The sequence below is a fragment of the Taudactylus pleione genome, unplaced genomic scaffold, assembly GCF_031769625.1.
Source record: "Taudactylus pleione unplaced genomic scaffold, aTauple2 ptg000085l, whole genome shotgun sequence".
In the NCBI taxonomy this organism is placed as follows: Eukaryota; Metazoa; Chordata; class Amphibia; order Anura; family Myobatrachidae; genus Taudactylus; species Taudactylus pleione.
The window spans coordinates 313116-330878 of record NW_028284487.1 but is presented as its reverse complement, the minus strand read 5'-3'; the positions used below and the strand labels follow the sequence as shown (position 1 = coordinate 330878).

Here is a 17763-nt window from a genome sequence, read left to right as displayed (position 1 = left end):
GATGGTGAGGTATCTGCGCATACGCAGGACCTGCAGAGCGAGTCCTGCGGGAACGCTTGCAGTGCCCCCTGAGCTGCAGGCTGATTGACATGCTGCTGCCGTTTAGGGGCGTGGGGGTGGCGACCAGGTCCATCCACAAAGCGGGGGTGCAGACTTCCTGGCCCCAGCAGCATGAAACCACCGACCATCCTGCATAACCTGAGGGTTACTCAGATGGCTGATGTTCACGTAGTGGTCCCATGGCTGCCTCCTCAGATCACTGAAGCATGCAGGGGGTTTCTTTCTACTACAGACTGTTCTGCTGCTTTTGCATATGTTAGCATCACTGCTGTGTCCAAAGACACGACAATGGTGCTAAATTGTCCACATTCGAATCGGGCCTACTGTGTGAAACATGGATAACAGCATTCCCTGTTGTCTTATATCAGTTAAGATCTCTGAATGCTCATGGCCACTTTTCTTCATAGGGTAAAAAGATTCCTTTTTACAGTGCCGATTAAGCTGCCAGTAACTAGCAGTGCATGCTGTGCCCTGAATGCAAGGAAAGCAGCCATGTGTATGAACAGTATAGCTTTCAGCTCATTCATCTTTTCCACAGTATGTCTGTCATTGTGGTTTCCCACCAGTGCGTCCTAAGAGAAACTGCATTTTTATTTCATTCTAATAATCACTTTTGTTTCTTGTTTTAAAGAAGAATACAAATCAGAAATTAACAGATGTTTTACCCACCTCGTTGACTAGTATTCTTCTTTTTAAAAAGATTTTCAATAGAGGTTAATTTTTTTTTTATTTAATTAAGTTAAAAACATCATATTTTTGGGGGGATTTGCCTTATAGTAAGTGCTCAGTGAGGACTTGAAGCATTCTGGGGCACAAAACTGGGATGTGGTATAAGCGGTCACAGACTGCTTCACCACAGCTGGGCCCAGGCATGCAGGAGGAAATCCATTTTGAACATGTGGAGAATGAATTTGCTCTTAAAATGCCGTTGGACGGAGGAAGAGGAGGGCACGGTTGCAGGGGATGCGGCTCTGTCAGAGAATGCCAGTCTGGGTGCGGCCTCTTCCCATACAAACATGCCAGTTAAATGGTTAAGGGGTTTATTTACTAAGCAGTGTTAGGAGACAGAGTGAAAAGTGATAAGGTGCCAGCCAATCAGCTCCCAACTGTCATTTTTCTAACACAGCCTGTGAGATGGCAGTTAGGAGCTGATTGGCTGGTACCTTATCACTTTTCACTCTGTCTCCTAACACTGCTTAGTAAATAGACCCCTAAGACTATTTACGTGACTTGGCTAATTATATTGGTGTTATAGCCATTAGCAGCAAAAATATCCCACCTACTTCTATTTTTCAGTAGTTTCTCTTTTGGTGTAATTTTTATTTTTTTTAATTCTGTTACAAAATTTCTCACATTCTCATTTTAATTCTTCTTATTCTCTAGGAGGACTAGAAAATGAAAATGATTACAGCTACCAAGGGCACAAGGAACGATGCAACTTCTCCACCAATAAGGTTTCAGCTTATATCAACAGCTCTGTGGAGATTCCAAAGGATGAGACACGTAAGTAAAGACTGCCTCCTGCTGGCTGGGTGGACAAATTAATTAGTGCTTAACATAGTAACCTTGGCTAATGCCTTCTCTTGATATTTGTAGATAATAGTGGATAACGTGTATATACTGTATATATTTGTTATGTACAATATACTTTAACTCGTTTCTATGAATGTGTAAATGTGTTAGCAAGTCACTTGTATAGATGCCATCTTTTTATCTCCTTCTCTTTAATTTTTTTAAATTTATTTATTTTACTTTAAGGTTATTTTTTATTAATGGTTTTGTCAGAGAAGGGATGGGGGAGATAGAGAAGGAGAACAGGGAGGGGGGTGATGAAATAAACAGCATGTGTTTCAATGGATTTGTAAAAATCATATAATAATAATAATATAAAAAGACAATAATTAAACATCAAACAGCTAATGATTCATGTCACAGTCTTGCTCATAAACCCTCCAATCAATCTTTTTAAAGTGTGCAATAGATCAGAGGCACTGCCTGGCAGGGGTAGGAGGGCTCACATGACTGACCCATGTCCAGGTTTGGAAAGTCCCAAAAATAGAGCAGGCAGAGCAGTAGAAGAGACAACCAGCTGAGCTTGCACAGAGGGATAATGTATAATTATGTGTAGCATATACTTTTCCCTGTTTGAGGCACAATTAACCAAGAATTATTTCTGAGTTTATAGATCACAATTTTGTTTACTTGTTATAAAATAGATGCTACCTGCAATAATATGATTACAAATATCGGGGATAAAAATCTAAAAATTAGCACATATATAAAAAAGATTATGCGTCCGGTTCTGGGTCACACGCGTCCGCAGCTGCTTTCCATCTGCTTACATTATGATAGTGTGAGAATACTCTGTGTATAGTAACAAATCCGTGAGCTTGCATGTGGAAGCCTATCCTGCCCACTGTTATGTCCACAGTTGCCATCATTAGCATCAGGACCCCATGCCAGGTGCAAAAAAAATCAGTCTGAAACACGTCCCATCTCCGTCGCACGCTACAAACCAGCACTGAGGTCGGCCTACACTCCCATGATGCTCCCACTAAATGGAACCATGCCGTGCAATCACATGTCTTCCACTCAGTTACCACCCAGAAACACGCACTGTGGTCCGTTGTACAGATCAATATGTACGCAGTTGTTCTCTCCTTCTGTGTGCGGATACTTGATCTGACACATGAGCACAAGACAATTTCTTTTTTTTTTTTTTTGGCACATGTGCAGGGCACTGATAGCCGCAAGCTTCATGCGCACGTACTTGTGACTCAGGGTGCGCTAGGCCTGTCTTACTTTATAGATGGATGGACTCCAAACTTAAAACAAAGGAAGTTGGTTCAAGGCAGTGCTTAATCCTCAGTGACATGCAGTGAGCGTCTGTGTATTATTCTGCACCACTAGCACCAGTATATCCTTCTTACTTCACTGTAATGTGTTCATTCCATTCTTTCCAGAGATTGCAGCCTGGTTGGCTCAGAATGGACCGATATCCATAGCACTTAATGCATTTGCAATGCAGGTAAGTAGCTCTATTTAGATGCACTGCTCAAACAGATTCTTAATAACTGCTTTCTATGGGGCATATTCAATTGGGAGCGAGGTTTGAACCGCGCAAAAAACATCGCAGGCCTCGCGCCAAATTTTGGGTTACCGCGGGTAACACTGTATCCAATTGAAAAAAATATACACAGGGTTTTCTGCTTCGAAAACCCAGCGGTGCGAGAAAATAAGATACTTACCGGTCCAGTGGTCTTCGCAGCTCCCTGTCATCTCCCGTCCAATTTTGCACTGGGGAGGGAGCTGCTGGGAGGGGAGGTGGCTGCTGTGAGATGTAGTTTTCACTGCTGCTGTCTCACACACATGGGTCGGGGGGGAATCACATAGGCACTCACACACACTTACACATACTTACACTCACACAACATACTTACACACACTGCTGCTGTCTCACACACATGGGTGGGGGGGAATCACATAGGCACTCACACACACTTACACTCACACAACATACTTACACACACTGCTGCTGCCTCACACACATGGGTGGTGAGGAATCACAAAGGCACTCACACACACTTACACATACTTACACTCACACAACATACTTACACACACTGCTGCTGCCTCACACACACGGGTGGGGGGGAATCACATAGGCACTCACACACACTTACACATACTTACACTCTCACAACATACTTACACACACTGCTGCTGTCTCACATACACTGGTGGGGGGGAATCACATAGGCACTCACACACACTTACACATACTTACACTCTCACAACATACTTACACACACTGCTGCTGTCTCACACACATGGGTGGGAGGGGAATCACATAGGCACTCAGACACACTTACACATACTCACACAACATATTTGCACACACTGCTGCTGCCTCACACACACTGGTGGGGGGAGAAATCACATAGGCACTCAAACACACTTACACACACTGCTGCTTCAGAAGACCAGGTCCCAACGCTGTAGGAAGAAGACAGGGCTTCAGCAAGTTTGCATGATATGATGTTACGATTTGTCCAAATCGGCCAAATTGTTATGACATTGATCCACTGTGTGTCCATCTTTAGGGGTTTATGTATCAAGCAGTAAATAGCATGCAGAAGTGAACCAGTGGAGAAGTTGCCCGTAGCAACTAATCAGCGCCTACCTATTATTTTATAGACTATACTTGATAAATATTACTTCAAAGCTGATTGGCTGCTATGGGCAACTTCTCCACTGGTCCACTTCTCCACATTTTTCACTGCTTGATACATAAACCCCTTTTACATTTACTAGTATATTTGACCCATCATTCACCGGGTCACTAGTCATTGTGGGTGCTACAGCCTCATGCGGGCTTGTCTGTCTCTCTAGCCCCATCCCTCAATGTTCTCTACAGCCTCAAACCCCCTGTGTCTTTCCAGCCTCATGTCACCTTGTTTCCACAGTCTTATGTCCTCCTTGTATCTCTTTCATCTGTATCCATCTCCATCTCTCTCTGTCATCTGTCACCTCCCCAATCTCTCTCATCTGTCCTCCTTCCAGCACCATCTCGCCCTCACCCTCTCCCTCTCTTGCTCTCTCTAATCTCTGCCCCTTTTCCTATTGAGTGGGGTTATGGGTGGGACCACTTGGGGTGTTACGGTAGCTATGGCATTCCTGGAGTTGTGCCACATTCCCATCTCTGCCCTCCCCCATCTGTCTTTCATCTCTGTTTCTCTTCTACCCTCTCTCTTTCAGCTCTGCCTCCTCTCTCTCCATCTCTGCCCCCCTCCCCCAACTCTTTCATCTCTGTCCACCACACTCTTTCATCACTGTCCTCCTTCTCACTACCTCCACCCCCCCTTCCCCTCCCAATCTCTTTCATCTCTGTCCACCACACGCTTTCATCACTGTCCTCCTTCTCACTACCTCCCCCCCAATCTCTTTCATCTCTGTCCACCACCCAACATTGAGTAAGTGGGAGGCAAAGGTGGTCGGTCTGCAAGGGAGAAAGGGGGGGGGGGGTGGACTTAAGGATATGGATAGATAGATATCTATATTTATAATAAATTATGTACTCTTTCTACCTTTTCCATGAGCTAAGTAATATCTTGGGGCATTATAAATAAAATTATAACTCATAGAAATGGGTGAAAGGAAACTCTTCTAATATGTGCAGTGTCTTCTCACTCTGTGTAAAAGCATGTATTAGAACTAGGGATGTGCAGGCTCGGTTCCGTTCGTTTTTTTATACCGAATCTTATTGGGTTTCAGCTGTCACGAGTTTTGGATAGCCAATAAGATTCGGTAAAAAAAAACGAACGGAACCGAGTAGAACCGAGCCTGCACATCCCTAATTAGAACCACCATATAGTTCTCATTTTAGAGGCTTCTCTCTATTCCGTGTGTTTTTGTTCCAAAGCTGCCTGAACTAATATAGTTTTCACATTGGTTTCCTAACAAATGGAAACTGAAAAATGTTGCCAATATGGGATTTATTATACGGTGTTGGGGAGCTGGGGTTTTGCGGATACTTACTTTTCCCTTTTTCTGTTTGCTTTTTATTCTTCTCAGTTTTACCGTAAAGGGATTTCTCATCCATTCCGTATATTCTGCAGTCCTTGGCTGATCGACCATGCTGTACTCTTAGTGGGATATGGGGAACGTAAGTTGTACACTCTTTCCTTGCTGTCCCCATCTTGTGTTACTTCCTTCCTTCTGACTTCTGTTTTATTTCTCTGCAGGTGATGGAAAACCTTTCTGGGCTATCAAAAATAGCTGGGGAACAGATTGGGGGGAGCAGGTAACTTATTGGCATTTTATGTTAAAACTGGGGTTTACTGTATATTGTAACCTAACAAGTAATGGGTCAAAGCATAATGCATTGCTTAGAAGATGTCCGTGTTCTCCAATATAAGGATTTATGATTTACTTAGACATACAGTGAATTGGTGACATACTGTAGAAAACCATGCAGTGACTGAGCGTATAGGATTAAACGTAAGATGTAAATAAAGGCAACAGTGATCCCTCTAACCAACCTTTCAGTAAATCCAGGAGAAATTTCTTAGGAAGGAATTAATTTCGGTGCTATGTGCTCCTGCACATCACTGTGAAGTCTGTCTTCCCACATTACCATTCACAGATGTGTTCATATACCTATCCTCTGTCACGGCCAGGGTATTTCAGCATGACGCTAGGCAGGTGTTACCTGTGAGGTCGTTGTGGCGTTGGCTGTCTGGTGGCGGAGCTGGTGTCTGGCGGGGGGCTTTGGCTGCGCGCGTTGTTGTGCAGGCCTGTTGTCACTCTGTGCTGGTAAGGCCTGACGGCGTCTCCGTTCCGTTTGGCATGGGCGCCGCCATCTTGCCTTCTGGCCATGTGATGCGGCTGGCCAATCCTGGTGAGTCACATGTTCCCTCCGGCCAGTAACAGCACGGCATGGGATATTTAGGAAGGGTCAGTGCCTTCCTTCTTTGCCAGTGCAACGTGTATCCTAGCTGAGAGGGAGTTCTCTGTGCTTATCCTGTTCCTGTGAATTCGCTGTCTGCCAGTCTGCCTGTCAGATCCTAGCTTCCGCTGGACTACCCCGCTTCCTCCATCACCCTTGCCCATACCTGAGTGCCTGAGCCTGCTGACATCCTGCTCATTGCCTTAGGGCCTGATTCAGACCCACTCGCGAGCGGCTGTCCGCTCGCAAGTGGGTCGATGTTATGGACTGAGCATGCGCACGACGGAGGGAGCTCCGTCGTGCGCATGCGCCAGACGCGACGAGCGAAGGAAAGTCCTTCGCTCGTTGTGTCCGATCAAAGGGGGTGTGCTGTCAATGTTGATTGACAGCACGCCCCCTTTGGTGGGCGTGCCGGGGGCGTGCCTCCCGTCAGAAGCCGGCCCACTGACATCACTAGTGATGTCAGTGGGAGTGATTTTGGCTCTGATAGAGCCAAAATCACTCCGGAGCTTGCGGTTGAAAACCTCAACCGCAGGCTCCGACTCGCAATTTCGATGGTCGCGATGGTCTCGACCATCGCGGCCATCACAATGCACGCTCGTATAGCCTGTGGGTGGTGACCCACAGCTATGCAAGCGTCCAGGAGGACGCTCCATGAAAATGGAGCCCGGCCCTCATTCAGAGCGTGCGCTCTGCTCAGAGCGTCCGGCTCTGAATGAGGGCCTTCGTTCACTACCTGCATACCTTGCTATAATTTTCCTGCATCACTACCTGCATACCTGGTTGATTATTTTCAGTCTCACTACCTGCACACCTGGACAGCTCTAATTGTTTCTACTTGGACATTAACCCATTACTTCCACCACAGAACTCTTGTGCACATTTATATATTCCTGGACTTTTATTTACTGCCATATTTTATGTCTTCTCAAGCACTTATTAAAAAACCTAGTTTCTTATTCAAATCCGCTTCTGTGATCGCTCCTGCCACCACCCCGGGTCCACAAACAACCCAGAACATAACATCCTCAAATTGCACCAAATAGCCGCATTTGGTGCACCATGGACTATGCCACACACTTTTGCACAAAATATGCATCATATTCATATCACTAATGCGACAAAAGTACAATGCACGAGGACACTGGTGCCTGCATTCCATAGACCGCTGGGGACAGAGCCGTAACTAGGCATTTGGTGCACTGTGCCAGAAAGAGCATTGGTGCCTCCCCTCCCTATATTTTAAACAGTATAGTGTGCGGCGAAGGCATGCGCCAAAAATAAAGGGGGCATGGGCTTGCTGGGTTGGGATGTGACCACACAAAAGTACCATTTCACATTACACCGCACAGTAGTGTGTTGTTCACATTACATCACAAAGTAGTACTGTACCCCAAACCCCTTTTAAACATGTAATGACTCACATTAGTACCCCTTATACACGTTATGCCACACAGTAGAGCCCCTTATACACATTATGCCACACAGTAGAGCCCCTTATACACATTATGCCACATAGAGCCCCTTATACAGATTATGCCATACATTAGAGCCCCTTATACTTGTTATACCACTCAATCACAGCCCACACTGCCCCCACTCTCAGTGCCCCACCTTACAGTTCACTGCCCCATTTATAGCGATCACTGCCCCCAATCACAGCCCACACTGTTCCCTGTCACATCACAATGCCCCCACCGTCACTGCCCCCCTTATAGCTATTGGTGCCTCAAAACACAGCCTACACTGGTACCACTTATAGCTATCACTGCCCTTCCCACACAGCCCCCTCTCATAGCTCACTGCCCTTCCCACACAGCCCCCTCTCGTAGCTCACTGCCCTTCCCACACAGCCCCCTCTCGTAGCTCACTGCCCTTCCCACACAGCCCCCTCTCGTAGCTCACTGCCCTTCCCACACAGCCCCCTCTCGTAGCTCACTGCCCTTCCCACACAGCCCCCTCTCGTAGCTCACTGCCCTTCCCACACAGCCCCCTCTCGTAGCTCACTGCCCTTCCCACACAGCCCCCTCTCGTAGCTCACTGCCCTTCCCACACAGCCCCCTCTCGTAGCTCACTGCCCTTCCCACACAGCCCCCTCTCGTAGCTCACTGCCCTTCCCACACAGCCCCCTCTCGTAGCTCACTGCCCTTCCCACACAGCCCCCTCTCGTAGCTCACTGCCCTTCCCACACAGCCCCCTCTCGTAGCTCACTGCCCTTCCCACACAGCCCCCTCTCGTAGCTCACTGCCCTTCCCACACAGCTCCCACTCATAGGGGATGTGCTTGGGGCCAGAGATAGCTATCTGCAAAGCTGTCCTGAAAGCTTACTGTCCTCCTCACACTGCCCCATTCATAGTTCATTGTCCTCCACTCACACTGTCCCCTCTAACAACTCGCACAACGCACCTCCCTTCAGATCACACTACCCAAACCCCCCTCCCCTTACCCACGCCCTGCTCCGCCTATACCTCTAGCACACTAACCTGCAAATTTTGTTGCGGTCTCCTCTCCTGCTGGCACCCTCCTTGTGCTGGACACCTGGTTGGGCTGACCGCGGCGCTGGCTGGTAACTAAACAGGACAGTTAACACCCCCGGCAATCCTCCTCCTGGTCTGGTCAGCTTGCTGCAAGAGCGTGGTGTGTGGGCCCGGTTGAAGCACCGTCCACACAACCCTCCCTGTGGCCCTCCCCTCTTTCCCACAGCTAGCGCGGCCATTGTTATACTCTGAGCCTGCGCTGCATCAGAGGCACTGGGAACACCCCCAAACTTGCACTGAAAAAGGGGACAGGGCACATTTGAGCCGGCCCTGTGGGAAATCTCCCGAGCTCTTGGTGGCCCAAAGTAATAGCAGTGGGTGCCCAGCAGTTCGAAATTTTGGCGGGTAGCCGGTTCCACCCTCAGGGCTGTTGCGCTTTGTGCGCCGGCACTAGCCGCACCACCCTAGTTCGGCCCTGCCTGGGGAGCGATAATAAATAATAGTAAATAAATAAAACCTGCAACTTTATACTAATTCCATAGCAATAAAAATGCTAATCCTAAATGCCTTGTTCGCTATGCGAGCGGTTACAGCTTGGATGCAAATAAGGCACTAAATTCAGATAAAAGTACGAAATTCTGGGAATCACTACCTGAGGCCAAGCATCTAAATCTCACCATGCATCTTGCACCATAGGGCGCAATAAGGATAGGTGTATGAGTACACGGCTCAGGGGCAAACGCAGGAATTTTAAAGGGGGGTTTCCAAACGGTTGATTTAAAAAAAAAAAAAAAAAAAACGTATATATATATATATATATATATATTATAATATATTCCATGCATAGACTATCATGACCAAAAAACATATTGTTTTTTTGAACAGGGAGAAGGAGATAATGTTATATGTATAGGAACTTCCACTGTTGTCACTTCACTGCATGCTGGTACACAGGTCATATTTTAACCCCAGCTGCACATAAACAGAGATAATGTCTATCTCAGACTCCGACCAGGACAACACAAACAATTAAGCAATTATAGTCCCCATTCATACCTTCCCCTGTCACATACAGCAGCAGCACACACCGTGTCCCCCACAGCTTCATCCAAGGAGTCTGGAGAAGTGAAAGGTGAGGAATGCAGGCTGCCTGTGTTACTGCCGGGCTGCTGGGTGATCCTCCTTCTCCCACACTCCCTGCTCTGGGAGAACTGTAGGCAGTGCCTGAGCAGCTCCGATCGTTGGAGGGTGGCTCGCGGCTGGTGCAGAGATGGAGACAAGGCTGTCTCCATCTCTGAAAATAAAAATTGGTCTGTCAGGGGGGGTTTCTAGGTACTCAGAAACCCCCCCTGCGTGCGCTAGTGCGCCTGTATTACGGTAAGCAGTCTAAGCTCATTTTGCTGCACACCTCTGTGTGGCGCAAGGACAAGTGTGCAAAGATATATACCACAGAATGCCAATATCTGACCATTCTGGGGGCTCTCTGTACACATTGCGCTGGATTGAATCCCCCTTACGATGAAGGTTAAGAAACATGAATAATTTAAAATAAAGTCAGTTATTTTATTATGGGCAAGTTTCTAATAGATACTGTACAAAGAGCTAAACAAATGTTAATTCTTCTCATAATATTCTAGATTAGTGTTTCCTGACTCCAGTCCTCAGGGACCCCTAACAGTGCATGTTTTCCAGATCTCCTAGTTGGTGCATTATTATTATTATAATATAATTTATTTATATGGCGCCACAAGTGTTCCGCAGCGCCTTACAAAGTACATAAACAAATTGTTGACAAGTGACTTACAGAACAATACAATACAGGACCAGGACATGGATAATATATATTTCTACATTAGCAATCATAACATCCAGATAAGCTACAGAGCATAAGCAACCAAGTGTTAGGTGCCCTTGTGGTGAGCAAGAAGTAGATGATGAAACTAAAGTAGGGAGAAGCACAGGAGGGTAGAGGGCTTTGCTCGTAAGAGCTTACATTCTAAAAGATCTTTAAAAGATCCACAGGTGGTACAAATTATTTCAATTATGTCACTGAGGAGAAATGTAAAACCTACATTGTAATACCCCTTTTACACCAGAACAAAAACCTAGGTTTTTGCTGGGTCTACCCAGGTCACAGCTCAGTGTAATAGGGTATCTGAAAAATAACCCAGGTCAAGTGACCCGGCAATCCAACCCAGGTAGCTACCAGGGTCGGACCCAGGATGGACCTGGGTAATGGTGCACTGTAAACGGCGCAACCCGGGTTATCCGACCTGGGTCATGCCTAAAATTAGCTGATTGGTGGTTGTGGAGCAGTCACCTCCCTCTTTTTATGACCTCACAAGTTTAGCAGGGCAGACCCAGGTTCAGTGTGAACGGGGCTGATCTGAGAATAACCCAGATCCAAGGTGCAGTGTAAACGGTGTCTGACCTGGGTTGGAACCATGTCTGAAAACCTAGGTCGGACCCGGGTTTTTTGTGTAAAAGAGGTATTAGTGGTCTCTAAGGACTGAAGTTGGGTAACTCTGTTCTAGATAAAGAAGGCAAGTGCTTTAGAAATTTCTCTAAAGTGTGAGCTTAATCCGTGACCAGAACGCCCATTATTTGTTTTTTTAAACTTGGAATATGAATTTATTTGAGAGTGCTGTCTGTCCTTGGTTGTCATAAAAATTGTAACTTCTAGTAGATATTGGTGCTAAAAACTGGGTGATAAAGGGAAATGAGTTTTACACGCATATTTACTTTGGTACTTTCTTTTCTTCCTCAGGGTTATTATTACTTGTATCGGGGAAGTGGTGCGTGTGGCTTGAACACAATGTGCAGCTCTGCTGTGGTAGATTAGAGTCTCCTGGAAGCTCCTGTCATCCTTATACTGAACTTATGCTCTTCCACCAAAGCCATGGAGGTGTGTTTATGTATTTGTGTCTGTGCACCTCTTACTAGGACTTCACGTTAATGAAGATTCAGAATAGTGCATCATAGAGCGACATAGGCTCGTCCTTCCATACCAGTGGACCAGACATAAATTTGGGGTCCGTTTTTAAAAAAACAAACATAACTAAAATACTATTTTTTAAATTAACACAATTTTAAGATCTCATATATATATACATCCATAATGTTAAATAGAAATTTGAAAACCAAATAGACTAATATATTTAACTTATTTTGTTTTTAATAATGAGAATGGTGTTGTCATTCTTATTAAAATGTATATTATAGAAAATAACTTCATTTCAGGGGACACAATACCAGTTCTACATCACTATATAATGCAGGCAGACTATTTCTGAAAAGACCTTTTATGTCATTAATCAGTGATGTAAATTAGCTGTGCAGTGCTGTCTGTTTGTATGAAAACATAAATGCGTATGGCAGATTTTTTAAAAAAAGAAATGTTTTGCATGTTTTTGTGTGCAACGTGTGGCCCGAGGGCTGCTAGTTGAACAACCCTAGATATCACATTGAAAAAAGTCTTTGTATACATCACCTCAGCAGATTCCTTTTTAATTAAGTGGCCTTGCCAGGACAGTCCAAAATACAGGCAACTATTCACATGGTTAAGAAATGAAATTCCACTGAAAGGGAACTGCTGTGCTAACTCTTAGGTTGGCCTCACGGCTAAAATATCTCCAAAATATTTAGTTTTGTCTACGTTTGACATGATCTCAATTGAGATCAAATTGATGATATAAATGTGGTTATTTACATTATATGACACATTATATTGAACTGTATTTTGTATGTGCTGTAGAAGTGCTTAAAAACAATCTCAACACATTTGTATTCTGACCAAGCCACATGGACCTGATGCTTAGGAGAACCTCGGCTTGCGTGTGCACTTTTTTGTGTGGCTCCAGGGCTCATGGTTTGGTATTTGTAAGGCAACCTCTCCAAATACTGGATGCTGATGCAGCTGCCAGCTGTATGACTTTACATTGAACATACATGCCCAGACACATCAAGGGACTGCTGCTGGTGGCAGGGTGGAGTTCCTTCTAAACTAGGGATTGCCATTGACCAACTATGGTAGTAACCATCGACTGTTTTCTCCCGATGGTAAATAGTTTTATCATTGCTGAGGAGGTCTGATGGCAATATCCTATTGCTTTTCTGTAGTCCCCGTCCCTTTTGCACATGAGCAGACCTGATCCATCAATGGTTTCTCCCCGATGGTTGAAAACCATCGACCATTGTTGATTAGTTTGTCGATGGCTATCCATACTCTGACCCACGCTAACTGTGGGGTAAGGTTGATTGCAGGGAAAAATAACTTGGGTTGAGTTCTTCTTAAAGTTGCAACACAAGTTTTGCAGTATAGTCTTCTCATTGACAAGTGTTTAACTAATAAAAGTATTAGTATTTACACATGTAATATGAAATAATATCTCTACGTGTTCATGGTTCTCTTACATGTTTTCAGTACATTAGATTCAAAATTCAGCAGCAGAAACCAATCTGAAGAGCTGGTTTATTAAAATAAAGGTCAGTTTATGAATGCAGTAAGATAATCAGATTGATGTAGCTAACTTTACTACTTCTCAATGATCTGTACATTCCACATCCTCCAAGTTTCTGTCTTAGGTGAGATCCTCCTCAGTGTTATCATGGAGTTACAGTATATAGTCACTTTACAATGCTGAATAAGTGCAGATTCCTTTTATTTTGATTTTGTGCCAATATTTATTTATTATGGCTCAATCTGTCATAGTGCCACCATGCGGTTTAGATGGATCCACCCAGAGAAACGATAATCAGGACTTTATATAACTCTGAGATTGTTGTTTTACATGTTAAAACAATGCATAGTACAGGATAGGTTTTGGCACGGACGGTATTTGCAATTAAATATAGCAAAAACAAAAAAATAGTGATGCAAGTTCTAACAAAACAGAATGTAAAAGATATTTATCACACACATTAATGAACATTGGCAGAACAAGCAGTATGTTTGTCAGTAAATCACATTCAGAACCAGTTTATCCTTGTTTTAATGACTTTTTGTACCTTTCAATTATAGAAGGAGAAATCGCTTGTTTAATTTCACCAAATGCAAGATAAGCCTTTCATGTAGTTAACCCTTACATTGTCCACAGCTGTGATCCGATACATCAGCTACAACAAGAAAGTCCCCCACATCTGTGATTTACAGCTTTATAAAGCCAATGGCAATAGTCCTTCTTGCAGTAGTACAAATGGGAAATCTGAGTAGATGATATGGCCGTGAGGCTAATGAATTAAGTACTCATCAGATGCTTTTCGTTGGCAACCAGCCAGTGGCTAGAAAGTGCGTCTGGTGTTGCGTATAATTACTCCAGGCCTCCGATACCCACATCATATGTTCCTTCTAGGACAGGTGTCTGATGATGCCCAAGTTCATTTGATTGCGTCTTAAGGGGACATTGTACATTGTACTGCTGTACCTTTTTTACCTGTACTCTGGTGATGCTTACCCACCCCTGCTCCTATGTCCTGGCTTTAAGTGGCACACGTCTTGGATAGATCACATGTAAATACTGGCTCATTTTAGTATGCATGTGCAGTTTGGAAACATGTATATGGATTTAAGCCTGTCCTATACTCTAATATGCTACCAGCTAATTTGGTTGTTTCCAAGCAAATGTATCTGACACCAATATAAATAATCTGGCCAAGTTTAGTTAACCAGACTGTCAAAAAACTGTCCAAATTTTAATATTTCGGTTTCATTTACGCATACAAATTACATCTCCATCTGCGCATTACATCAGCCTACTGCCTCTAGAGATCTGGAAGTGGTTTGCCAAAATGAAGATATTTGGGGTTTATATGAGTTTGACTAAATTATATTTTGTGTTGCTTATTTATTAATGTATATCCATATTCTTCTTAGCAGATGAGTAAAGTAATAAAAATGAATTGAGTAAATTACAGTGATAAATTTAGCTGCAAGCTATGATTGCTGCGGGTTTGAACTAGACATAAAAAAACATCAGAGAGATGAGCTCTGAAAATGAAATAGCTGACATAAAACTGCTTTGCCGAGTACGGCATATGCATGTGTTTGGCATGACTGAGCAGTGATATGAACTGACCCAATTATGTCCAGCTCATTCAGTAACCAGTTCCACCACACATCAGTGTGTGCTGTACCCACATTAGGAGACCCTGGGCATTTGTGCACAAAGCAGACATATTATGTTTTCATCCAGCGATGTGTCCTGTTGGACATTTATTTTACACCGCATTGATTCACAAAAGTGGAAGCCATTTTGAATAAATAAGATATGGTCACTAAAACATTTTGTAAATGTCAGCATCTATTCACTACAATGCGTATTATTCATTAACAAATATCAGAACAATGTACTAATTCCCAAGTGGTCCAATTATAAATTACTTTCATGACTAATGAGGCCCTGGAAAACATTGTAGAGTCTTTCTTGAACAGATCATCACTAATAGGCCTGTTGCTCAGATGGGTTCCATGGGAATAGTGCTAACATTAGGGGAACAGAGGTACTAAGGATGCATCATTTACTCCTCTTATTTTTCCAGTCTGGTAAGTATTAGACTTGCACACATGTTGTGAATGCAGACTTAATACTTATATATGAATAAAGGAATTTTTTAGCATCAATTAAATATGAATAACTAAGCTTGGCTAATTTGCCTTTCAAAATGTTTATGTTTATATATATATATATATATATGTACTTTGTGTATAAAAATGATCATCTTGCAGAGCAGGATATTAGACAAGATGTGTCCAGCTCGGCAAGGATAACAGAAGCGCCCTAATTATGAATGGAGAGAACAGCAATATATGTAGGGATGCAGACGGGGGTTGGTACAAATGACTAAAGTCAAGGTTTACCTGTATGGCAGACAATAGCTCAGACCAGCCATGGAGGCGGAAGAGTGCCCCCCTCATTGGTGCACACACAGTATTTTTCAGCCAAGTTTTAGCAAGCGAGTGTGGTTACACCTCTGTGTTTGCACCTTCCCCACCCTAGCATCAGGGTGGCTGCATACACATTACAGTTGTATTCGCATTAGTGGGAGGGATTCACACATATTTAGCCCGGAATACAGAAGTGGCTAGCTATCATCATTTTCATCATCCGTTTGCATTTTGCACCAGGGGTTGAGCACCCACAAGAGATCCGCCTTTAGGCAAACCCCCATACTGCTTCCCTAGGTGCAAGGAGTCGTAAGTGCAAAATTGTTCTCAGCTATCATGAGTAAGATGTAGAGCAATTTCTGGCACGCATGCGCAGTGATAGAAATGCAATTTGCAGGACAAAATGCTGCAAATTGCATTTGGGTCCAACTGTAGATACAGTAAGCCCCTTCAATAACTACTGCTGGGTTTTTTATTTAACTTTAAGTCATTAAATTTAATTTTATCACTGTGTGTAACGCTGGGTATTTATGGCTTTAAGATAACACATTAGCACATACACTGAATTGCAGCTTGTTCGATAATATTTACTAACTGTAATGTTAGCCTAGTGACAATCCATATGGTGTAGTGGTAACATGGTGGAACAACACTGCGCCCCCCTAATTGACAGGAATGCTTAGTGCTTCTTTTCCCCACCCCTTCGCAGATGTCGCCCCATAGTATTTTAAAACACATACACTATGCAAATGAAATAAAAAATGTTTAACTGCCTCTTTGGGTTAAATTTACATTTTTAATTTAACAACTTTGTATTTGCCTTGTATTATCTATTTCGTTGTGTTTACAACTCAAATGCTTCCAATAAATAGATTGGCCTCTGATTTTGTTGTAATGTGTTTTTTCTTGTTTTGGTCCTTTTCAGTGCAACCTATCGATTAGACATTTAAAATCACTATTCCTCAATTTTTTAAATAGAATTATAAATTCAGTGTAAACTATACTGGTTACCCACAGTATCAATTGCTTTGTTCAAGTAGGAATTATCCACTGCAAAAATGTATTTAACAACCTGTGAAAGTAATCCCAATCTTACTGTCCGCCCTTCAGCCATTGCCGTCCACATTGGTAGCACTCAGTGCTCATCTGTGCTGCCTCAGCTGCTGTTTAGCTTTCCTGGAATGGTTTCTTCTCCCTTGGTTGCAGTACCCTCCTGCATCTGCTGCTTTCCCAATGATATGCGCGTTGGCAGCGCCCCGCTGTGTCATCTATCTGCTCCTATCATTAGTAGTGCAATCGATTTTCTTCCACAAGAAATATTTGTTATGTAACAGATTATAATCCTTAAATATTAAGTCAGTAATGTGTTCAGGAAATTGTAACACTTTCCACACAGTTTATAAAAATTATTGAGGTATAACAAATACACAGTAGAATATCATTTTAATCCCTTGTTTTGTATACCTTTTATTCACTTTCTTTTATGTTCTAAATATTTAGATGATTTATTTTAGCACGGAAGGATCTTCCTTTTATGAGAATACAATAAGTTATATTTTAACTTGTGAAGCAGGGTGGTCTCTTGTCCACAGTAGCACCAACATAAAGGTGACGTTTCTATATGAATCCCACAAGGGACTAAGTAATAACAATGGAACACATTAGCGGATTTTTCACAAATGCGTTTATAATAGGAAAAGGTGACAATTATGTATCTAATATGACCCCATACCATGGGAATGAGGGTTTCCCCATATCTTTCTCCCAGGCCATCTCCTGGGGATCTATTTCAGATGCTGCCTGCAAGTGGCAGTAGATACAGGATAGCATCATGTTGGAGGGGCATATAACCCAACAGAAGGATTCCAGAGCATTAAGGGTGACCACAATGTTCA

At 43.5% G+C, this 17763-nt stretch overlaps 1 protein-coding gene across 1 annotated transcript in view; it reads left to right on the top strand.

The window, feature by feature from the left end:
- The window catches only part of CTSF (cathepsin F), a 42269-nt gene extending 25517 nt beyond the window's left edge, over positions 1 to 16752 (top strand). Inside the window, exons 10-14 of the mRNA XM_088468294.1 lie at positions 1444 to 1563; positions 3024 to 3088; positions 5635 to 5725; positions 5805 to 5863; positions 11753 to 16752. Of these exons, the coding sequence (XP_088324420.1) occupies positions 1444 to 1563; positions 3024 to 3088; positions 5635 to 5725; positions 5805 to 5863; positions 11753 to 11827 (410 nt within the window). The 3' untranslated portion in view covers positions 11828 to 16752. The remainder of the gene's footprint in view (positions 1 to 1443; positions 1564 to 3023; positions 3089 to 5634; positions 5726 to 5804; positions 5864 to 11752) is intronic.
- Positions 16753 to 17763: the final 1011 nt, after the last annotated feature.